Source organism: Colletotrichum jinshuiense, chromosome 9 (genome assembly GCF_051148585.1).
Source record: "Colletotrichum jinshuiense chromosome 9, complete sequence".
In the NCBI taxonomy this organism is placed as follows: domain Eukaryota; kingdom Fungi; phylum Ascomycota; class Sordariomycetes; order Glomerellales; family Glomerellaceae; genus Colletotrichum; species Colletotrichum jinshuiense.
Window position 1 is genome coordinate 3,403,319 of NC_139316.1, and position 14,949 is coordinate 3,418,267.

The 14,949-nt window shown below is 56.7% G+C and overlaps 2 protein-coding genes across 2 annotated transcripts; both read left to right on the forward strand.

Annotated features, from left to right (window-relative positions):
- Positions 1-3,336: 3,336 nt before the first annotated feature.
- Positions 3,337-7,466, forward strand: EsH8_IX_000893 (hybrid sensor histidine kinase/response regulator; the record flags this gene model as incomplete). Its single annotated transcript, XM_083267229.1, has 6 exons — positions 3,337-3,380; positions 3,470-5,297; positions 5,353-6,482; positions 6,537-6,972; positions 7,031-7,145; positions 7,213-7,466. The coding sequence occupies 6 exons, from the start codon at positions 3,337-3,339 to the stop codon at positions 7,464-7,466; spliced, it is 3,807 nt and encodes a 1,268-aa protein (XP_083130794.1).
- A 4,065-nt stretch (positions 7,467-11,531) lies between these two features.
- On the forward strand, positions 11,532-13,294 carry EsH8_IX_000894 (amino acid/polyamine transporter I; the record flags this gene model as incomplete). The annotated part of the gene is made up of 3 exons (XM_083267230.1): positions 11,532-12,074; positions 12,196-12,355; positions 12,420-13,294. 3 exons carry the CDS (start codon positions 11,532-11,534, stop codon positions 13,292-13,294), a joined length of 1,578 nt encoding a protein of 525 aa, XP_083130795.1.
- Between the last annotated feature and the right edge of the window lie 1,655 nt (positions 13,295-14,949).

Below are 14,949 nucleotides of genomic sequence, written 5' to 3' on the forward strand. Positions count from 1 at the left end.
GGCGAGTAAGGATTGATTTGCTGACCTAACGCGGATAATTGGATTAGTAGATGGGATGACGATGACTTGGAGCAACGGCGGGGGGATATCTCTTCGCTTCGTCTCATCGTTGGGTCAACAGATGAGCCCGCATGATTGAAGGGAGGCGGTGGAATGGACGGATGGGCGTATGGAGGTTTGGGGACCCAGAAAGCAGGTCTCGTGTTGAGTGAGCGAGGGCGAGCAGAGACGAACCAGTCGGTCTGAGATTTTGGGTGGCGGCGACGGTAGCATTGGTGGAAAGGGGATAGAACAGCAACGATATCCATTACGTGCCGGCGATAGAACCTCACGGTCCTGCGGACGGAGAGGGTGCGAGATGGAAGGATGGATGTTGGCGAAGGCGACACTTGGTTCCGGTCACGATGAATGAAGTAAATGAGAGGGCCGTGTCAGTGCGATGGGAATTATTTTGGAGATGCATGCGCGTGCGAGGCAGGGGAGGGCAAGACAGGGAAGGAGAAGACAGGGAAGGGGAAGGAAAGGCAAGGGAGGAGGTACCCGAAGACTGGAAGGCGGAGATGAGGATGGGGATGGAGGCTTACGGCTCACGGCTCAGACTGGCGGTGGGGAGGTGAGAGGTGTGGGCAGTGAGGGCAGGTGATAGCAGGTGATGACAGGTGAGAGCAGTTGAGAGAGGTTAAGGCACGAACACCAGAAACTGCCTCTCTTGGTCTCGTACATGGGAGTCGCTCCTGCCCATTGGTCTTGGTGTTTGCTGCGCGAGCTGTGTAATTCGTGATTGGGCATCTGCGCATGGCCGGCAGCTGCATGCACTGTATGGACATACTGTACGGGATTACAGCATATTTGCGGGGCGCGTTCAGAGTTTACAAGGACACCGAGTCTGATCAAGAGAAAGAGCGGGGCGGAGCGAGTCAACGGCCCTGCTCCTTCCCAGCTTCCCGCATAGTCAATTTATCAGATTCCAAGTTTCCAACCGACGGGCAACTGCCCTTGTCCCCCTTGCTCCTGCTCCTGATCCTCCTCCGACCCTTCCCTTCGCCCCACTCCTTCCTTCCTGCTTCCGTCCCGTGACAATGGCCGGTTCATGGAGAGAAAGGAAGGAAGGGAGCACTCGTCACACTGTGACTACGTCGTCGTTTCTTCGCTTGTCTTTGTTCCTACTGTTGCGGCGGCGGCGGCAGCTGGTGGTGGTGGTGGCTGCCGCTTCCATCCCTGGCCCCTCTCAGCTTACTATTATGTGTAGCATATAGTGTGTACCTAGGTAATGTAGTGTAGTGTGGTGGTGTATGGGCGGCTGTCATGAATGAATGAATGAAAGAAAGACACAATCAATGGATGGCCCTGTTCTAGCTCCGGGGATAGACACCTGAAGCTCACCTCACCTCCATCACACCGCAATTCACTGTCCGCTGTCCATCGTCCACCGTCCGCCACCGTCATCGCCGCCGCGTTGGCATTGGCATCGGCCTTGGCCACAAGTCTCCCCCTTCGAGGCCCATCCCTCTCTGCCCGGTCTGATCTGGTCTGATCTGGTCTGATCTGGTCTTTCCTGCCCGCTCCGATTTGCCTCGATGCTCTCAACCTTCCCCTGTTTCCCCCTCATTGCTCGGTGGCAGGGATGCGTAGCACTCGGTGTAGGTGGGGTAGGCCAGAGAATCTCGGAGCCAGTCCCGTCCTCAACTTTGTTGATGTGGTTGGCTCACGCACTCTGGCGGGCATCTCCTCCCCCCCACCCCCCGGCCCAGCACGCACGCACTCGATATGGCAGACGACGACGAGAACAATATCGACGACCGGGACGGCGACTACGACGACGAAAGCGCCCGTGTCGTCGTGAACCAAGACAACAACCATTGCCGGCGGCCAAGCCGTCGTCTGTCGCCCAACTTCCGTCGGCCAACGGCTTTTGGGTGTCTTCGGCCCCCCCTTGATGCTCGCACTAGGCACAAAGACGCGCCGCCCTACAACGCAGTAACTTTGGCCCTAGCACTGCTTTCTATGGATATTCCAATTACCCATCGTCATCATCACTATCGCCCTCCTCAGATCTCGCCCGCCGCAACCTCTTTTCTACATCGCCAGGGTCTGGCCTCGACGCCACATACCCGAACCATCTGCGCCATCGCCATCCGTCCCATCACATCGATCCCACCCATCCCACCGTCTCACACCCCTCTCAGCTCGTTAGCCTCCGATCCTTTCTTCACGCCTCGACTACGACTACTCTTCCGCCAAACCACCGCTCTGTGCGGATGCAGCCCTGCAATTGGTGTCCCCTTAACGTGCCGCCGCACTAAGGTGGCCCAGACCCCTAAAATAAAATAAAATTAAAACAAAACCTTTGCCCGAAAAAACAAATCGAGCCTGCCCACACACACACACACACACACAGGTTGGGCATGCATCTGAAGTCGAGTCCGCACTCACGACACAGACAGAGAACCCTGCCAAGTCCGGCCCAGCTGCCGCTCAAGGGCGCTGCAAAGAGACAAGCCGCACACTTTCTTCGCCGGCCGCTAGGCCCTAGCGCATCTCACATTCGCCGAGGATCACCCTCGAAGAGGCAGCAAAAAAAAAAAAAAAAAAAAGACACAGACACTCCCAGAGACAAACAAGAGACTAGGTAGACTAGACTGGGTGGCTCGGTAGCCCCCATCCATCCATCTCCATTCCCACCAACACACGCCTGGAACCCCCCGGCTCTCCCGTGGGTTGCAATGGCCAATCTCCAAACCGCCCAAAGAACCGGTTTCCCATCCAGGGCCGGGATGCGCCCACTGTCTTGGCCTAGCCATGCCTGCAAGCCCCCCTCCCCTGCCCAGCTCTGCCTGGCCTTGCCCCTGCACCCGCGAGCATTCTCCCATGTATCCGTCCACTACACTACACTGCTACTCACTATCCGTACCCTTCGCACTAGATAGACTAGTGTGCGCAGTCGCAGGCTGATGTCGCTGCTGCTGCTGCGCTGCTACTAGGTATGGTACTGCCAGACCGCACACATGTCTTGTTCCCCCCCAACCGTCTCGAACAACGCCCATCCCGGCTGCTGGGGTCCCTGCTCCACTCTAGCGGGGAGGGGCGGCATTTCAGTCATGCCCGCCGCCTCACCTTCAAACCATGTTCCTCTTCGACCTGGGCCTGTCCTGACTTGATTTGACTTGATTTGACCTGATCTGACCTGACCTGACCTTACCTTACCTTGCTTGACTTGACGTCGTTGGCAACGACAACAACTCTCCAATTGTTGTTGTTTCCCCCTCGTCCCGAACCGACCGTCCAGATCATGGGCACGACGACCTTCATCGCACTTCTCGACAACCTCCGCGAAGTATGAACAAGATATCTGAAGGCGCCCGCGAGTGGGAGACGTTCAAGTACGCACGCAAACCATCACCGCCGCCGCCCGCCCGCCCCCGAGCCTGCTGCCCGAAACCCCCGTCACTGACAAACCGCTCGATTCTAGATATGATTCCTTCCACATCCCCAACGCTGTCTACAACAGCCCCGACCAGCCGATCCCCTTCTCCGCCATATCATCGTCGTCCGATACTGGCCTCACTGCTTTTGCGCAGCTGGGCGCCTTGCGCCTCAAGGCATCCCGCGCCCTCATCTCCCTCTTTGACCGCCAGCATCAGTACATAGTCGCCGAGGCCACTCGGTCCATGCCCCTCTCGGCGAGTACAAAGTATGCGTCGCAAAACCACCTCTGGCTCTGTGGGACGGCCATCCCTCGTGCCTTTGGAATCTGCGAACATGTGTTGATTGGGGCAACCACCGAGGCATCTCGCAACGGCATCTTCCCGCCCACGCCCGTCCTCGACGGCGACGGCGACCTTCCCGTAGCTGTAGTCCCGGACCTGGCAACTGACCAGCGCTTCTGCGAACGCCCTTACATCGAAGCAGCTCCGTACAACCGTTTCTATGCAGGTGTCCCCATCCGCTCCCCCAAAGGCATCAACATCGGCGTCTACTGCATTTTCGACGACCGGCCCCGGTCCGGGCTGGATTCCGACGAAGTGGCGTTTTTGCGGGAAATTTCACATACCGTCATGGATTATCTCGACGCCAGAAGGGTCAACGAGAGCTACCGCCGCAGTGAGCGCATGGTGCATGGGCTCGGCAACTTCATCGAGGGCAGAGATGACCCTGCGCCGAATGCGAAACCCGCCACAAGGCCTCTCCTGAACGGCTATGATCCCCCCCGGCTTGCCATGTCGATCCCCGAATCAGACCCGCCATCACCCAAATCATCCGGATTCGCCGATCCCGTCCGGCCGAGCATCAATCCCATCGTCTCGGACCAGACTGATGATTCTTCCGCAAAAGTCGACTCGAGCGACTCGGTCGAAACAACCGCGACAACCGAGACAGTCGCGACAGTAGCAACGACTACCTCGAGCACTGCTCCGCCAGACCCCCACCTGACCGAGACCGTCAAAATATTCTCCCGCGCGGCCAATGTGATAAGGAAGTCTCTAGAAGTGGACGGCGCCCTTTTTCTGGATGCCAGCATCGGGTCGTTTGGGGGTCTTGTAACCGGCCCTCGCAGGGCGAGTGAGGTGGCAGACCATCACTTCTCGAGTAGCGAAGAAAGCATGTCTGAGAAGTCTGAAGATGTCAATGACAGTTGGTGTAAGAGCTTTGGGAGATCATCGGGCATGGACGACGTGACCAACGGCAGAGAAGGGCCACAGCTAAGCCGGTTGACATTGCGGGAGAAGTTTCTAAGGAAACTGCTCCGCAGGTACCCGAATGGCAAGGTATTCAGCTTCGACGAGACGGGCAACTGGTTATCGGCCGATTACGAAACCGACGATGCCGACATCACCCCGACAGAAGACAACGAGAAGTACGCGGCACGGCCCGAGGCCAGGGCGGCGCATTCATACTTTACTAGGCGGAACGAGGCGAGGACAATTGTTGGCATGTTTCCGGGCGCCAGGAGCGTGGCAGTGGTCCCCCTGTGGGATCCCTCCAAAGAGCGGTGCTTCGCCGGCGGTTTCGTTTGGAGCAAGAGCCCGACGCGTATCCTCACGCCCGACGCAGATCTGCCGTTTCTGCGAGCATTCGGCATGGTTACAATGGCCGAGGTCATTCGCCTCGACGCAATATTGGCAGACAGGGCGAAGACGGACATTTTGGGGTCTCTCAGCCACGAGCTCAGGTCGCCGCTTCACGGCGTGGTCGCCGCCGCCGAGCTTCTTCACGATACCCAGCTGGACGCCTTCCAGGTGGATGTTATCCATACCATCGAGATATCGGGCAAGACGCTACTCGACACCATCGACCATGTAGGCTCCTACGTTCCGTCTGTAACTTATTGTTCACTGTGCTAATACGAAACAGCTGCTTGACTACAGCAAAGTCAACACCTTCCTGCGAGCATCCAAGTCTCAACGGAAGAATAACGGGCCAGGACGCGGTTTGCGGGCCGAATCATCAGCATCGGTTGAGTCGGGCATGATGACTTTGGTATCGGACGTGCACCTCGATCTGCTCGTGGAGGAAGTGATTGAGAGCGTCTTCATCGGCTACAGCTTTCATCACATGGTTGCGTCTCAACTGGCCCGCCACGGGTCATCCTCAGGGCCCCCTACACCGGCCCAGGAAAAACTGGATGCCATTGCCTCGTCGGATGGTCTGGGTCATGGGCGAGACTCGTCCCAGAGTCAAACTTCGCCTGGTCTCAAGGACATCAAAATCCTCGTTGATATCGACCCACAGTCCTCCTGGGTCTTCCACACCAATCCAGGCGCCATCCGTCGCATCGTAATGAACCTATTCGGCAACGCGCTGAAGTATACTTCCAAGGGGTTTATCAAAGTCCATCTGGGGCAAGAAGAAGTCGTCCACAAGACATCGCGGTCTGCGTCCATGGTTGTACTAACCGTCACCGACTCTGGCAAAGGCATCAGCGAGGAGTTCCTGCACAACCACCTCTTCACGCCCTTCTCCCAGGAAGATGCCCTGGCACCGGGGACGGGCTTGGGTCTCAGTCTCGTCAGGCAGATTGTCGCCGGCCTCGGCGGGACGATCAGCGTGAAGAGCCAGGTTGGCCACGGGACTAGCATCACAGTTTCCATTCCTCTCGTGCTGTCGCGCAAAGCCAGCAGTCGCGGAAGGAAGTTCACGGCCGACTTGAACGCCTTGGCCGGGAGCCGGCTAGCCATCCGCGGATTCAGCAGAGGGCTCGAAAGTTCCGAAGAACTCCGTGCCGGCGGGCTGGATCTTCCCGTGGAGGGTCTCCCGTTTAATTGGATGGATGTCAAGATCACCGAGGGCATTGATGAAAGTGCGTCCCCGGATTTGATGGTTTGCAGCGAGGAAGCTTTCAAAAGTCAGGGTTTGGCCGACACTGGAGGCGTCAACCTGCCGCTCGTCGTCGTCTGCGGCAACGCCGAAGCCGCGCAGAAGCTGGCCACATCGTACAGACGGTCTCTACGCCACGAGGCCGTCATGGAGTTCATCGCCCAGCCGTAAGTACCGTCAGCCTCCCCAAGAAGAGATCGCGAAATCTAACACGGAATCAGTACCGGTCCCAGGAAGGTTGCCAAGGCTTTTGCCTGTGCCCTGGACCGCTGGAGGCAGCGTCAACCCGTCCCTGATACTGCAGGCAGCTCGATGTCCGACGCCTTTTCCGGCGCTGGCCCAACGGCTCGCGCTCTCAAGTCAGATGGCGTGAAGAGGCCTAGGGCGCGATCCGAGGCCGTAAAGATGGTGAGGGTTGCCTCGCCGCCCGCCGAAATGGTGTCGCAGTCGCCTGGGGACAGCTGGATCGCCAACACCAACGACTCAAACTTCACACTGACGCTTCCCTTCCGACCAGCCGCATCGGTCGCGGCGCCACCCGAAACGTCGACCGCTTCGGCTACTGGCAGTGTGTCCTCGAGTGCGGCCACCTCTTCACGGTCCCCCAAGTCTCCGCTGGAGTTTCTCTTGGTGGACGACAATCCAATCAACCTCAAGGTTCGTCTCCCCACAACTGGACAAAGCCTCGGTGCAAGACACTAACCAACGGGCACAGATTCTCTCGGCGTACATGAGGAAGCTCCAGAAACGACACGCCACTGCATCCAACGGCTTGGAGGCCCTGCAGGTGTACACATCGCAGCCCTATAGGTTTTGCTGCATTCTCATAGGTATGTATGCCCCAATGGCGGTGGAAATCGATCGGTGTCAGCGAGTACATGTTCTGACGAAACACAGATATTACGATGCCCGTCATGGACGGGCTCGAAGCTACAAGGCGGATTAGGAAATTTGAGCGAGCTCACCACCTCCCACCCGTGACAGTCATTGCCATCACCAGCCTGGGGTCGGCCGGTGCTCGACAGGAAGGCTTCGCGAGCGGGATGGATCTCTTCTTGACCAGACCGGTAACCATGACAGAGCTGGTCAAGATTCTGAAGCAACGACGGCTAGTGGACGAGGAGGCCGCTAGAGAGGGTTTATCGCAATGACTCCGGGCGTCGTAGACGGCAGGGTTGCCAACGGGAGGGTATTTTGGCTACAGCATTGGGTGTTTTGCTTTCTTGTTGTTTTTTTCTTGGTCAAGTTTCGCAAGGCGCCTGGTGGGATATGGCTGATTGGTCCCGGACAGGACCACACATTGGTGCTCAAAAAGTAGCATTTGGGGGGATTTTTTCTTCTTCGTTTTGGTTTTGAATGAGACTCTGAGGAAGGTCACGGCGCCAAATGGGGGAATCGACGACGGCCGGTGCCAGTAGGTAGTATCTAGTACGCGGCCAAGATGGAGCCGCCACGATATTGTCGGCGTTCGGGCTTTGCTGTCATTTTTCTGCTGTAGTGTCCACTTCGTTCTGGACTCATCGGATGGCCCCGGATTAGACGACACTAGGGAGGGAGGCACAGTCTCTCTCTTTCTCTCTCTCTCTCTCCATCGGAATAAAAAATACACAGCTTTTGAGCGTTGGTTTATAACAATGAAAAACAACCATGGTGTAATGTGTGAAACCTATTGCGGAAGGAAGGTGAAGAACGTTTGGTCAGCTATTGTGGGCGGTATATTTCATCGTGAGGAAGGATTCATGGCGTGCTGCCGGGGGCGCCAAGCTGTACCTGGAACGATGTCACTTGTCGGGAGGGGCCGAGGTGGCGCGCGCGTGTGTGGTTTTTATTTATTTATGTATTTTATATTTTTTTTGCGAGAATGGGCTAGGGAGAGGTGGGAGAGGAGGAGGTGAAGGCGAAGGTGGATTGGGCGGGACCTCGGCTTTTGCGCGGCATTCTGGGGTTCTGGGTCTGGCGACTCATTCAATCTGGCTCTGGGGTGTTCTGATTTGAAAGGAGTCTGGAGACCGGAGACGGGCGTTACATTATTACTTTTATTATTTTTCAGCTCTTTGCCCTCATTACAGACCCGTTCGAGAGTTGAATTGGTGAGTGGGCTTCTCTGATGTATGAGATGTACAAGATGTGTGAGGCGTATGAGGTGTGTGAGATGCGTGTGTGACGTTGACGAGCAGATGACAATGGCGATGTGATGGTGGTGCGGTTTGAAAGGGCCCCCGCCGTTGGGGCGTTGGCACATGGGAATTTCTGGTGCACTATGGATACTTCGTACTTCGTACGGCTTCGTGCGTGACCGACCCGGATCAAAGATTGAAGAGATTGGGAAGGGTATATCGGGCCGAGGATGGTCCTATCCTGGGGGACGTTGGTCTTTCGTTTTTATTTTATTTTATTTATTTCGGCCGATAAGAATACACCACTTAGTACGTAGTAGATGGACTGGATGGGCACACACATACACTCACTCGCTCACACACACACACACTGGGGGGACGCGGGAAGACCGCCGCTGTTTTAGGTAGCGTTGCTGTTATCTTCCAGGGGGTGGGACAGGGGGGGTGCGGTGGTGTTTGGTCGTGATATGAAGCTACAGATAAGCTACCCGGGCTGTTGTAGGGCTCGCCGAGGGGGGCGTGTGAGTGCGGTGGTCGTCGCGCCACGGAAGCTGTCCGGATCAGCTCACCTTGACTCGCTGTGGTTCATGCCACACACACACATACACACGCAAAAAAGACCAGTGATATCGGACTGGACGTTGATTGCCATTAGGAGAAGGGATGTGTGCATGAGAGTGCGAGCGCGTGCCGGCACGGGTGGGAGCGGGCCCCCAATGGAAAAGGCGGTCCTGCTGTTTCCGATAACCCAGTTTCTTGGATTCCGAGAAAGGCCGTTATCAGAAAAGCGGTGGACCCCCGTACGCTGTCCTTTTTGTCATTTGATTCTCATCTCCTTTGATTCTGGAGAGGAGAGGGGAGGGAGGGAGAGATGTGGGCTATCCTCGGCTTAATGTGTTTGCAGCGCTGACGTGAGTGACATGCGACCATCCATGGTGAGTTCATGATGGTGGTGGTAGTGGTGGTGGTGGTAAAGTGAAGGAAAGGAGCCATTGGCCACCGATAATGAGAGGTTTGTCCGGGGATGAGGAAGCCATCGAACGAGAGACGACCGCAATTGAGAAAGAAAATAAAAAAGGTAGCTCAGGCTCGGACTGGCCGAACATGGCTTGAAGGGATAATGTACAAGCGACTGGGGGACAACGGCGGCCCAGACTGATAAGATGATGGCCGGTGCCAGTTCTGCGTTGGGACGGGTGAAGGGTACGGACGGGGGCGTTGATAGGGCGAGATAGCAGATGCTTGGGATGGCATGACACCCTTTCGCGGCGCATACTCACGAACAAGCATACTACCGGTATGGTACACACACACATTCTCTCGCTCTCCCCTTCTATCTCTCTCTTCGACAAGACCAATGCGACCACGCTACGGACCATGCCTGCTGCAGTCAGTTGCATATTGCAGCACGCCGGGATTGGGCAAAAGGGGGGGTGTATGTGACATCACGAGCTGCAAAAACAAGCCTTTTTCTTCGCCTTGCCATGAGCATATCCCATTACCCTGTCCTGTACCGATCCTACGGTACTGGGAATCATTGTGCTTTTAGGGAGAGTCTAGAAGGTTTCACCTCTGTTTCCCGTCCCTCGCCCAGGCCCCGCCCTCCCACTCTTGGGTTCCCGACTTGTGTTGTCTTCTGGGCGTATCCGGCTCCGGCTGCCGTCGTCGTCGGCTGATATCACAATCTCGACGCTCCATCACGGACGGGTCCCCCAAAGGCGTGCTGTGCCCTTTCGCCAGCTCTCCCCCGCGGCAAACATGATTCATGTCCCCTGGGAGCGGGCTCGGGCAGTGATAAGTCCTGATACGCACGAACCATCCGGTACCCATAAACCCCGGATGTGCCTGTCATGGCAATCAATCATCACCTGTATCTCCAGGCTTACCTATACAAAACCCCATCATCCACAATTGGGCCACATCGAGGGAGCGCCCCATAGATAAAGGGCGATCAAGCATCGACTCGGAGATACAAGGTACGTAGCGTACGAAGTACACACAAGATACATCATCTTCTTGCAGAGGCATAACGATATGTCCCGTGAGTCCGCTCCCAGAAACTCAGACAGAACAGGGGAGGGCAACCGTTGGAAAACATACATATACACACACATGGGGCAGTGCTAATCCATGCAATTGGGAAACGAAGGGTGGTTAAGCATCAACAACGGCGCAGAGCTGGACGAACTGCCACCACGAACAGCTCGGGAGGGCCCCCTCCCCCCCGGCAGCGGGATAGAACTCGCCAAAAAGAAACTCCACTGATCCAAGTTTGTGCATCTCGGCGTTTCCACTTTCCCTCCTCACTTCCGTCAGGTTCCTTGCGGGGCGTGGGGGAAAAAAAGTAGGGCGACGTCTTTTGCGGCCTGGGAAGAGATTAGCGCCATCACCCTCACAAACGGAAGACCGTCCACCCCCCCTCCCCTCTCTCGGGGCTGAGACCCCGATCTCGTCTGGTTCGTTGCATTGGCATTGGCGTACGGGGGGCCCAGCTCGATGGAGCTTGCTGCGTTTCCTGTGTCATTTGAATGTGTGCAGTGTATGCGCCTGCGTGCGTGTGCGTGTGTGTGACTCGATCGACTGCCGGATAGACTAGGCCATGCCAGCTAACCACCCACCCTGGCAGAAAGTTGATGAACGAACGTACGGTAGCCTCCAAGAACCCAAGCACCGGGGAGCTACTAAAGAATGGCTTAGTCCCCCTCGCCCGCCCCCCGGTATGCCACACGCGTTTCTCCAAGTCGCGGCTCCTTTGCTTTTTCCAAATCCCTTTTTTCTGTAGAGTTGTTTAGTTGGCTCTCCTTTAATACCCCTTCCCACCCCCCTCCCGCTCCCCCGCACGCAAAAAGTACGAACATACCGTCCCCAGCCGAGGAAACATCGCAACAACGTCATACCTGAACCGCTGACCGATTCCGGGGGTTCTCCTACACCAAACGTCACGGAAGCTTGGCATACCGCCCGCCCATCGAAGTAGCCGTCGACAACCGCTACGCTCGAAATCTATATACAATCTTCACGGGCTCCCCTCCGTTTCGATATACTCGAACTCGACCCCGAGCGCCAATAAAAAGAAAAAAAAAGAAAACAGCCCCGACAATGGAGGAAGCCCTCCCCCGCGTCTCGGCCGACCAGGCCCTCGCGCGCCTGGGCTACAAGGCCGAGCTGCCGCGGAACCTGTCCATGATGTCCATCCTCGGCCTCTCCTTCGCCATCATGGCCGTGCCCTTCGGCCTCAGCACGACAATGTACATCACCCTGACCAACGGCCAGTCCGTCACCGTGCTCTGGGGCTGGGTCGTCGTCTCCCTCATCTCGCTCTGCATCGCCGCCTCCCTGGCCGAGATCTGCGCCGTCTACCCCACCGCCGGCGGCGTCTACTACTGGTCCGCCATGCTCGCCCCCGCCGGCTGGGCGCCCCTCGTGAGCTTCGTCGACGGCTGGCTGACGCTCGTCGGCAACTGGACCGTCACCCTGAGCATCAACTTCAGCGGCGCCCAGCTCATCCTCAGCGCCATCAGCATCTTCAACGAGGACTTTGTCGCAAACGAGTGGCAGACGGTGCTGTGCTTCTGGGCCGTCATGCTCCTCTGCGCCGCCGTCAATGCGTTTGGGTCGCGGTACCTGGACCTCATTAACAAGGTGAGTTTTTTGTGATTTTGATTCTGGCTTGGTTTGAATCTTGAGGGGACGGTGTTTTTTTGGACAGCGGGCGTGGTGGGAGATGACAATGGGTTGCGGGCGGTTGCTGACAAGAGTATAGGTTTGCATCTACTGGACCGCTGCCTCGGTCCTGATTATCATGGTCACTATCCTGGTCATGGCGCCGACCAAGAGGTCTGCCGAGTTTGTCTTCACGCACTACGATGCCTCTGGCAGTGGATGGCCCGGAGGCTGGTCTTTCTTCGTTGGTCTGCTTCAAGGTACGCGAGTTCTGAATCCCCCACCCACTCCAATTCTTGCGGCGCCCTAGCTAACCCCCCGAAGCCGCATACACCCTCACCGGCTACGGCATGGTCGCCTCCATGTGCGAGGAGGTCCAGAACCCCGAGCGCGAGGTCCCGCGCGCCATCGTCCTCTCCGTCGCCGCCGCCGGCGTCACCGGCGTCATCTACCTCATCCCCATCCTCTTTGTGCTGCCCGACGTCACCATGCTCCTCGAGGTCGCAAACTCCCAGCCCATCGGCCTGCTCTTCAAGACCGTCACCGGCTCCGCCGCCGGCGGCTTCGGCCTCCTGTTCCTCGTCCTCGGCATCCTCGCCTTCGCCGGCATCGGCGCCCTCACCGCCGCCTCGCGCTGCACCTACGCCTTCGCCCGCGACGGCGCCATCCCCGGCTACAAGCTCTGGAGCCGCGTCAACCACAAGCTCGACATGCCGCTGTGGGCCCTGGGCCTGTCGACCGCCGTCGACTGCGTGCTCGGCTGCATCTACTTCGGCTCCAGCGCCGCCTTCAACTCCTTCACCGGCGTCGCCACCATCTGCCTGTCCACGAGCTACGGCGTCCCCGTGCTCGTCAACCTCATCCAGCGCCGCCGCGCCGTCGCCAACTCGCCCTACCCGCTCGGCCGCTTCGGCACCCTCATCAACTGCATCTGCATCGTCTGGATCTGCTTCGCCGTCATCATCTTCTGCATGCCCGTCAGCCTGCCCGTCGACGCCTCGTCGATGAACTACGCCTCCGTCGTCTTCGCCGGCTTCGCCTTCATTGCCATCGCCTGGTACTTTGCCTACGCCCGCAAGAACTTCCACGGCCCGCCCGTCGCCAAGGAGGAGTTCCAGCCCGGCCCGGACGGCGTCATGGAGGGCAAGGTCCCCACGGCCCTCGACTCCGAGACCACGGCCAGCGCGGATAAGAAGTGAGGCGGAGCGAGTTGTGGTTGTTGATGTTGCTGGTTGCTGTTGTCGTTGTTGTTATTAAGCGAGGAGGATCGTTGCGGGGCGGCCCGGAAACCCGATGGTGTGTATGTATTGGGCTTTTGTCGATGAACTTTGATACCACTGTAAGATACCATAGTCGTAAAGCCTACCAATCAGTCAGGCCTTTCTAAGAACGGAATTGTTCTTGCGCCTGCGTGTTGCAAAACTTCAAAAAAATTGTGTGCAGTGTTTTTAGTGCTTTTGGTATGAATGAGGTTCCCATGTCGACAATGGTCCAGAATGTCGCTCAGGCGCTCATTATCCCAAGTACGCCCCGTTGTCATCAAACGGCATCTTATCTGGAGAAAAACCTATGATGAGTAACCGTCCAAACCGATCGATCCAGCCAAGATACCCGTTTCCAACACAGCTGTTCTCGTGCTTTTCAGCCCATGTCGGGCACAGGTCCCCGGAGAGGAAGAGCAGTTTACGTCTGTTCCAGGTGATCCAATTACCAGAGGAATCGAAGCCGTATCCATGCCATTGGGCTTCTTCGGCCCCAGCAACAAGTCCATCACAATCCGCCGCCGGTCTCCCTGGGATCACAGAGTATGGAGACACAAGTGTATCTCCTAGTCTTATTCTCCCTCTGTTTGTGAGGAGAAACCTGTCGTCTGAACAAAAGGAAAGCGTGTGTATCAACGGCTCTGCTTTCATGATCCCCAAGATGTTTCCAGTTACAGGTGACCAAATGTATACGATGCCATCCAAACCTGCGCATGCCAACTTTGCCGAGTCGGAAGAGAAGGCCAAGGAGCTAATGTTTCCCTGGTTGTCGTGCAGGGTGTGGCAAAGGGTGCAGGCTCCAGCCGACCATCTTGATATCGCGACCGAATCAGAGGTTGCCGAGGCTATCCATTCCGAGTTGGGTGAGACTGCTAAAAGTATTATCTTGCGTCTCGAGCTATCTACATATGTATCGACAAAGCTGTCGGTTTCTGTCGAGGAGATCCTCAGCTTTCCACTTTGGCCTGATACCGCAGAGATCACAAAGTCCCGATTCATTAGCATACAATGAGGGGCGCAGCAGTGATCAAAGGACCTGTGGATTCTAAGCTTTTTGAATGGCCTAAGCACTATCATGTAAACGGCGATAGAGGAACTAACCACCAGGCAGGTCGAATCGGCAGAGAAGGTAAGCTGCCATTTCCGACTATCTGGCAACGAGACTCTGGAAGCATGTATTTTGGCTTTGTCGCGGTTCCATAGTAAAATATTACTATAATCCCAAAGATTCATACACGCCAAATACTGCTTGTTGGGTGAGGCCTGTGGATAACACAATCGGGGGACGATTTGGTTATGCACGTCGATAAGCGGCTTGAAGACCTGGACGGGGCGTTCCGTGTCTGCTGATGACCACAATCTCGGCTGGGCATCCTCATGGCTTGAAACTATGATTTGTGTGTCTACCAACAGAGCGCACGAGATGGCACCATGGTTCTCGAGCGTTGCTGGCGGACTACGCGAATCATTCAGTTGCGACTGGCGAATGAGGGGTATTGACCAGACCCAAATTTGTGTTCCTGTGCAGGCCGCAAGAAAGCCGCCATCTGGGGAGATTCCTAAGATGAGGTCTAGAGTCTTGACTCTATGGG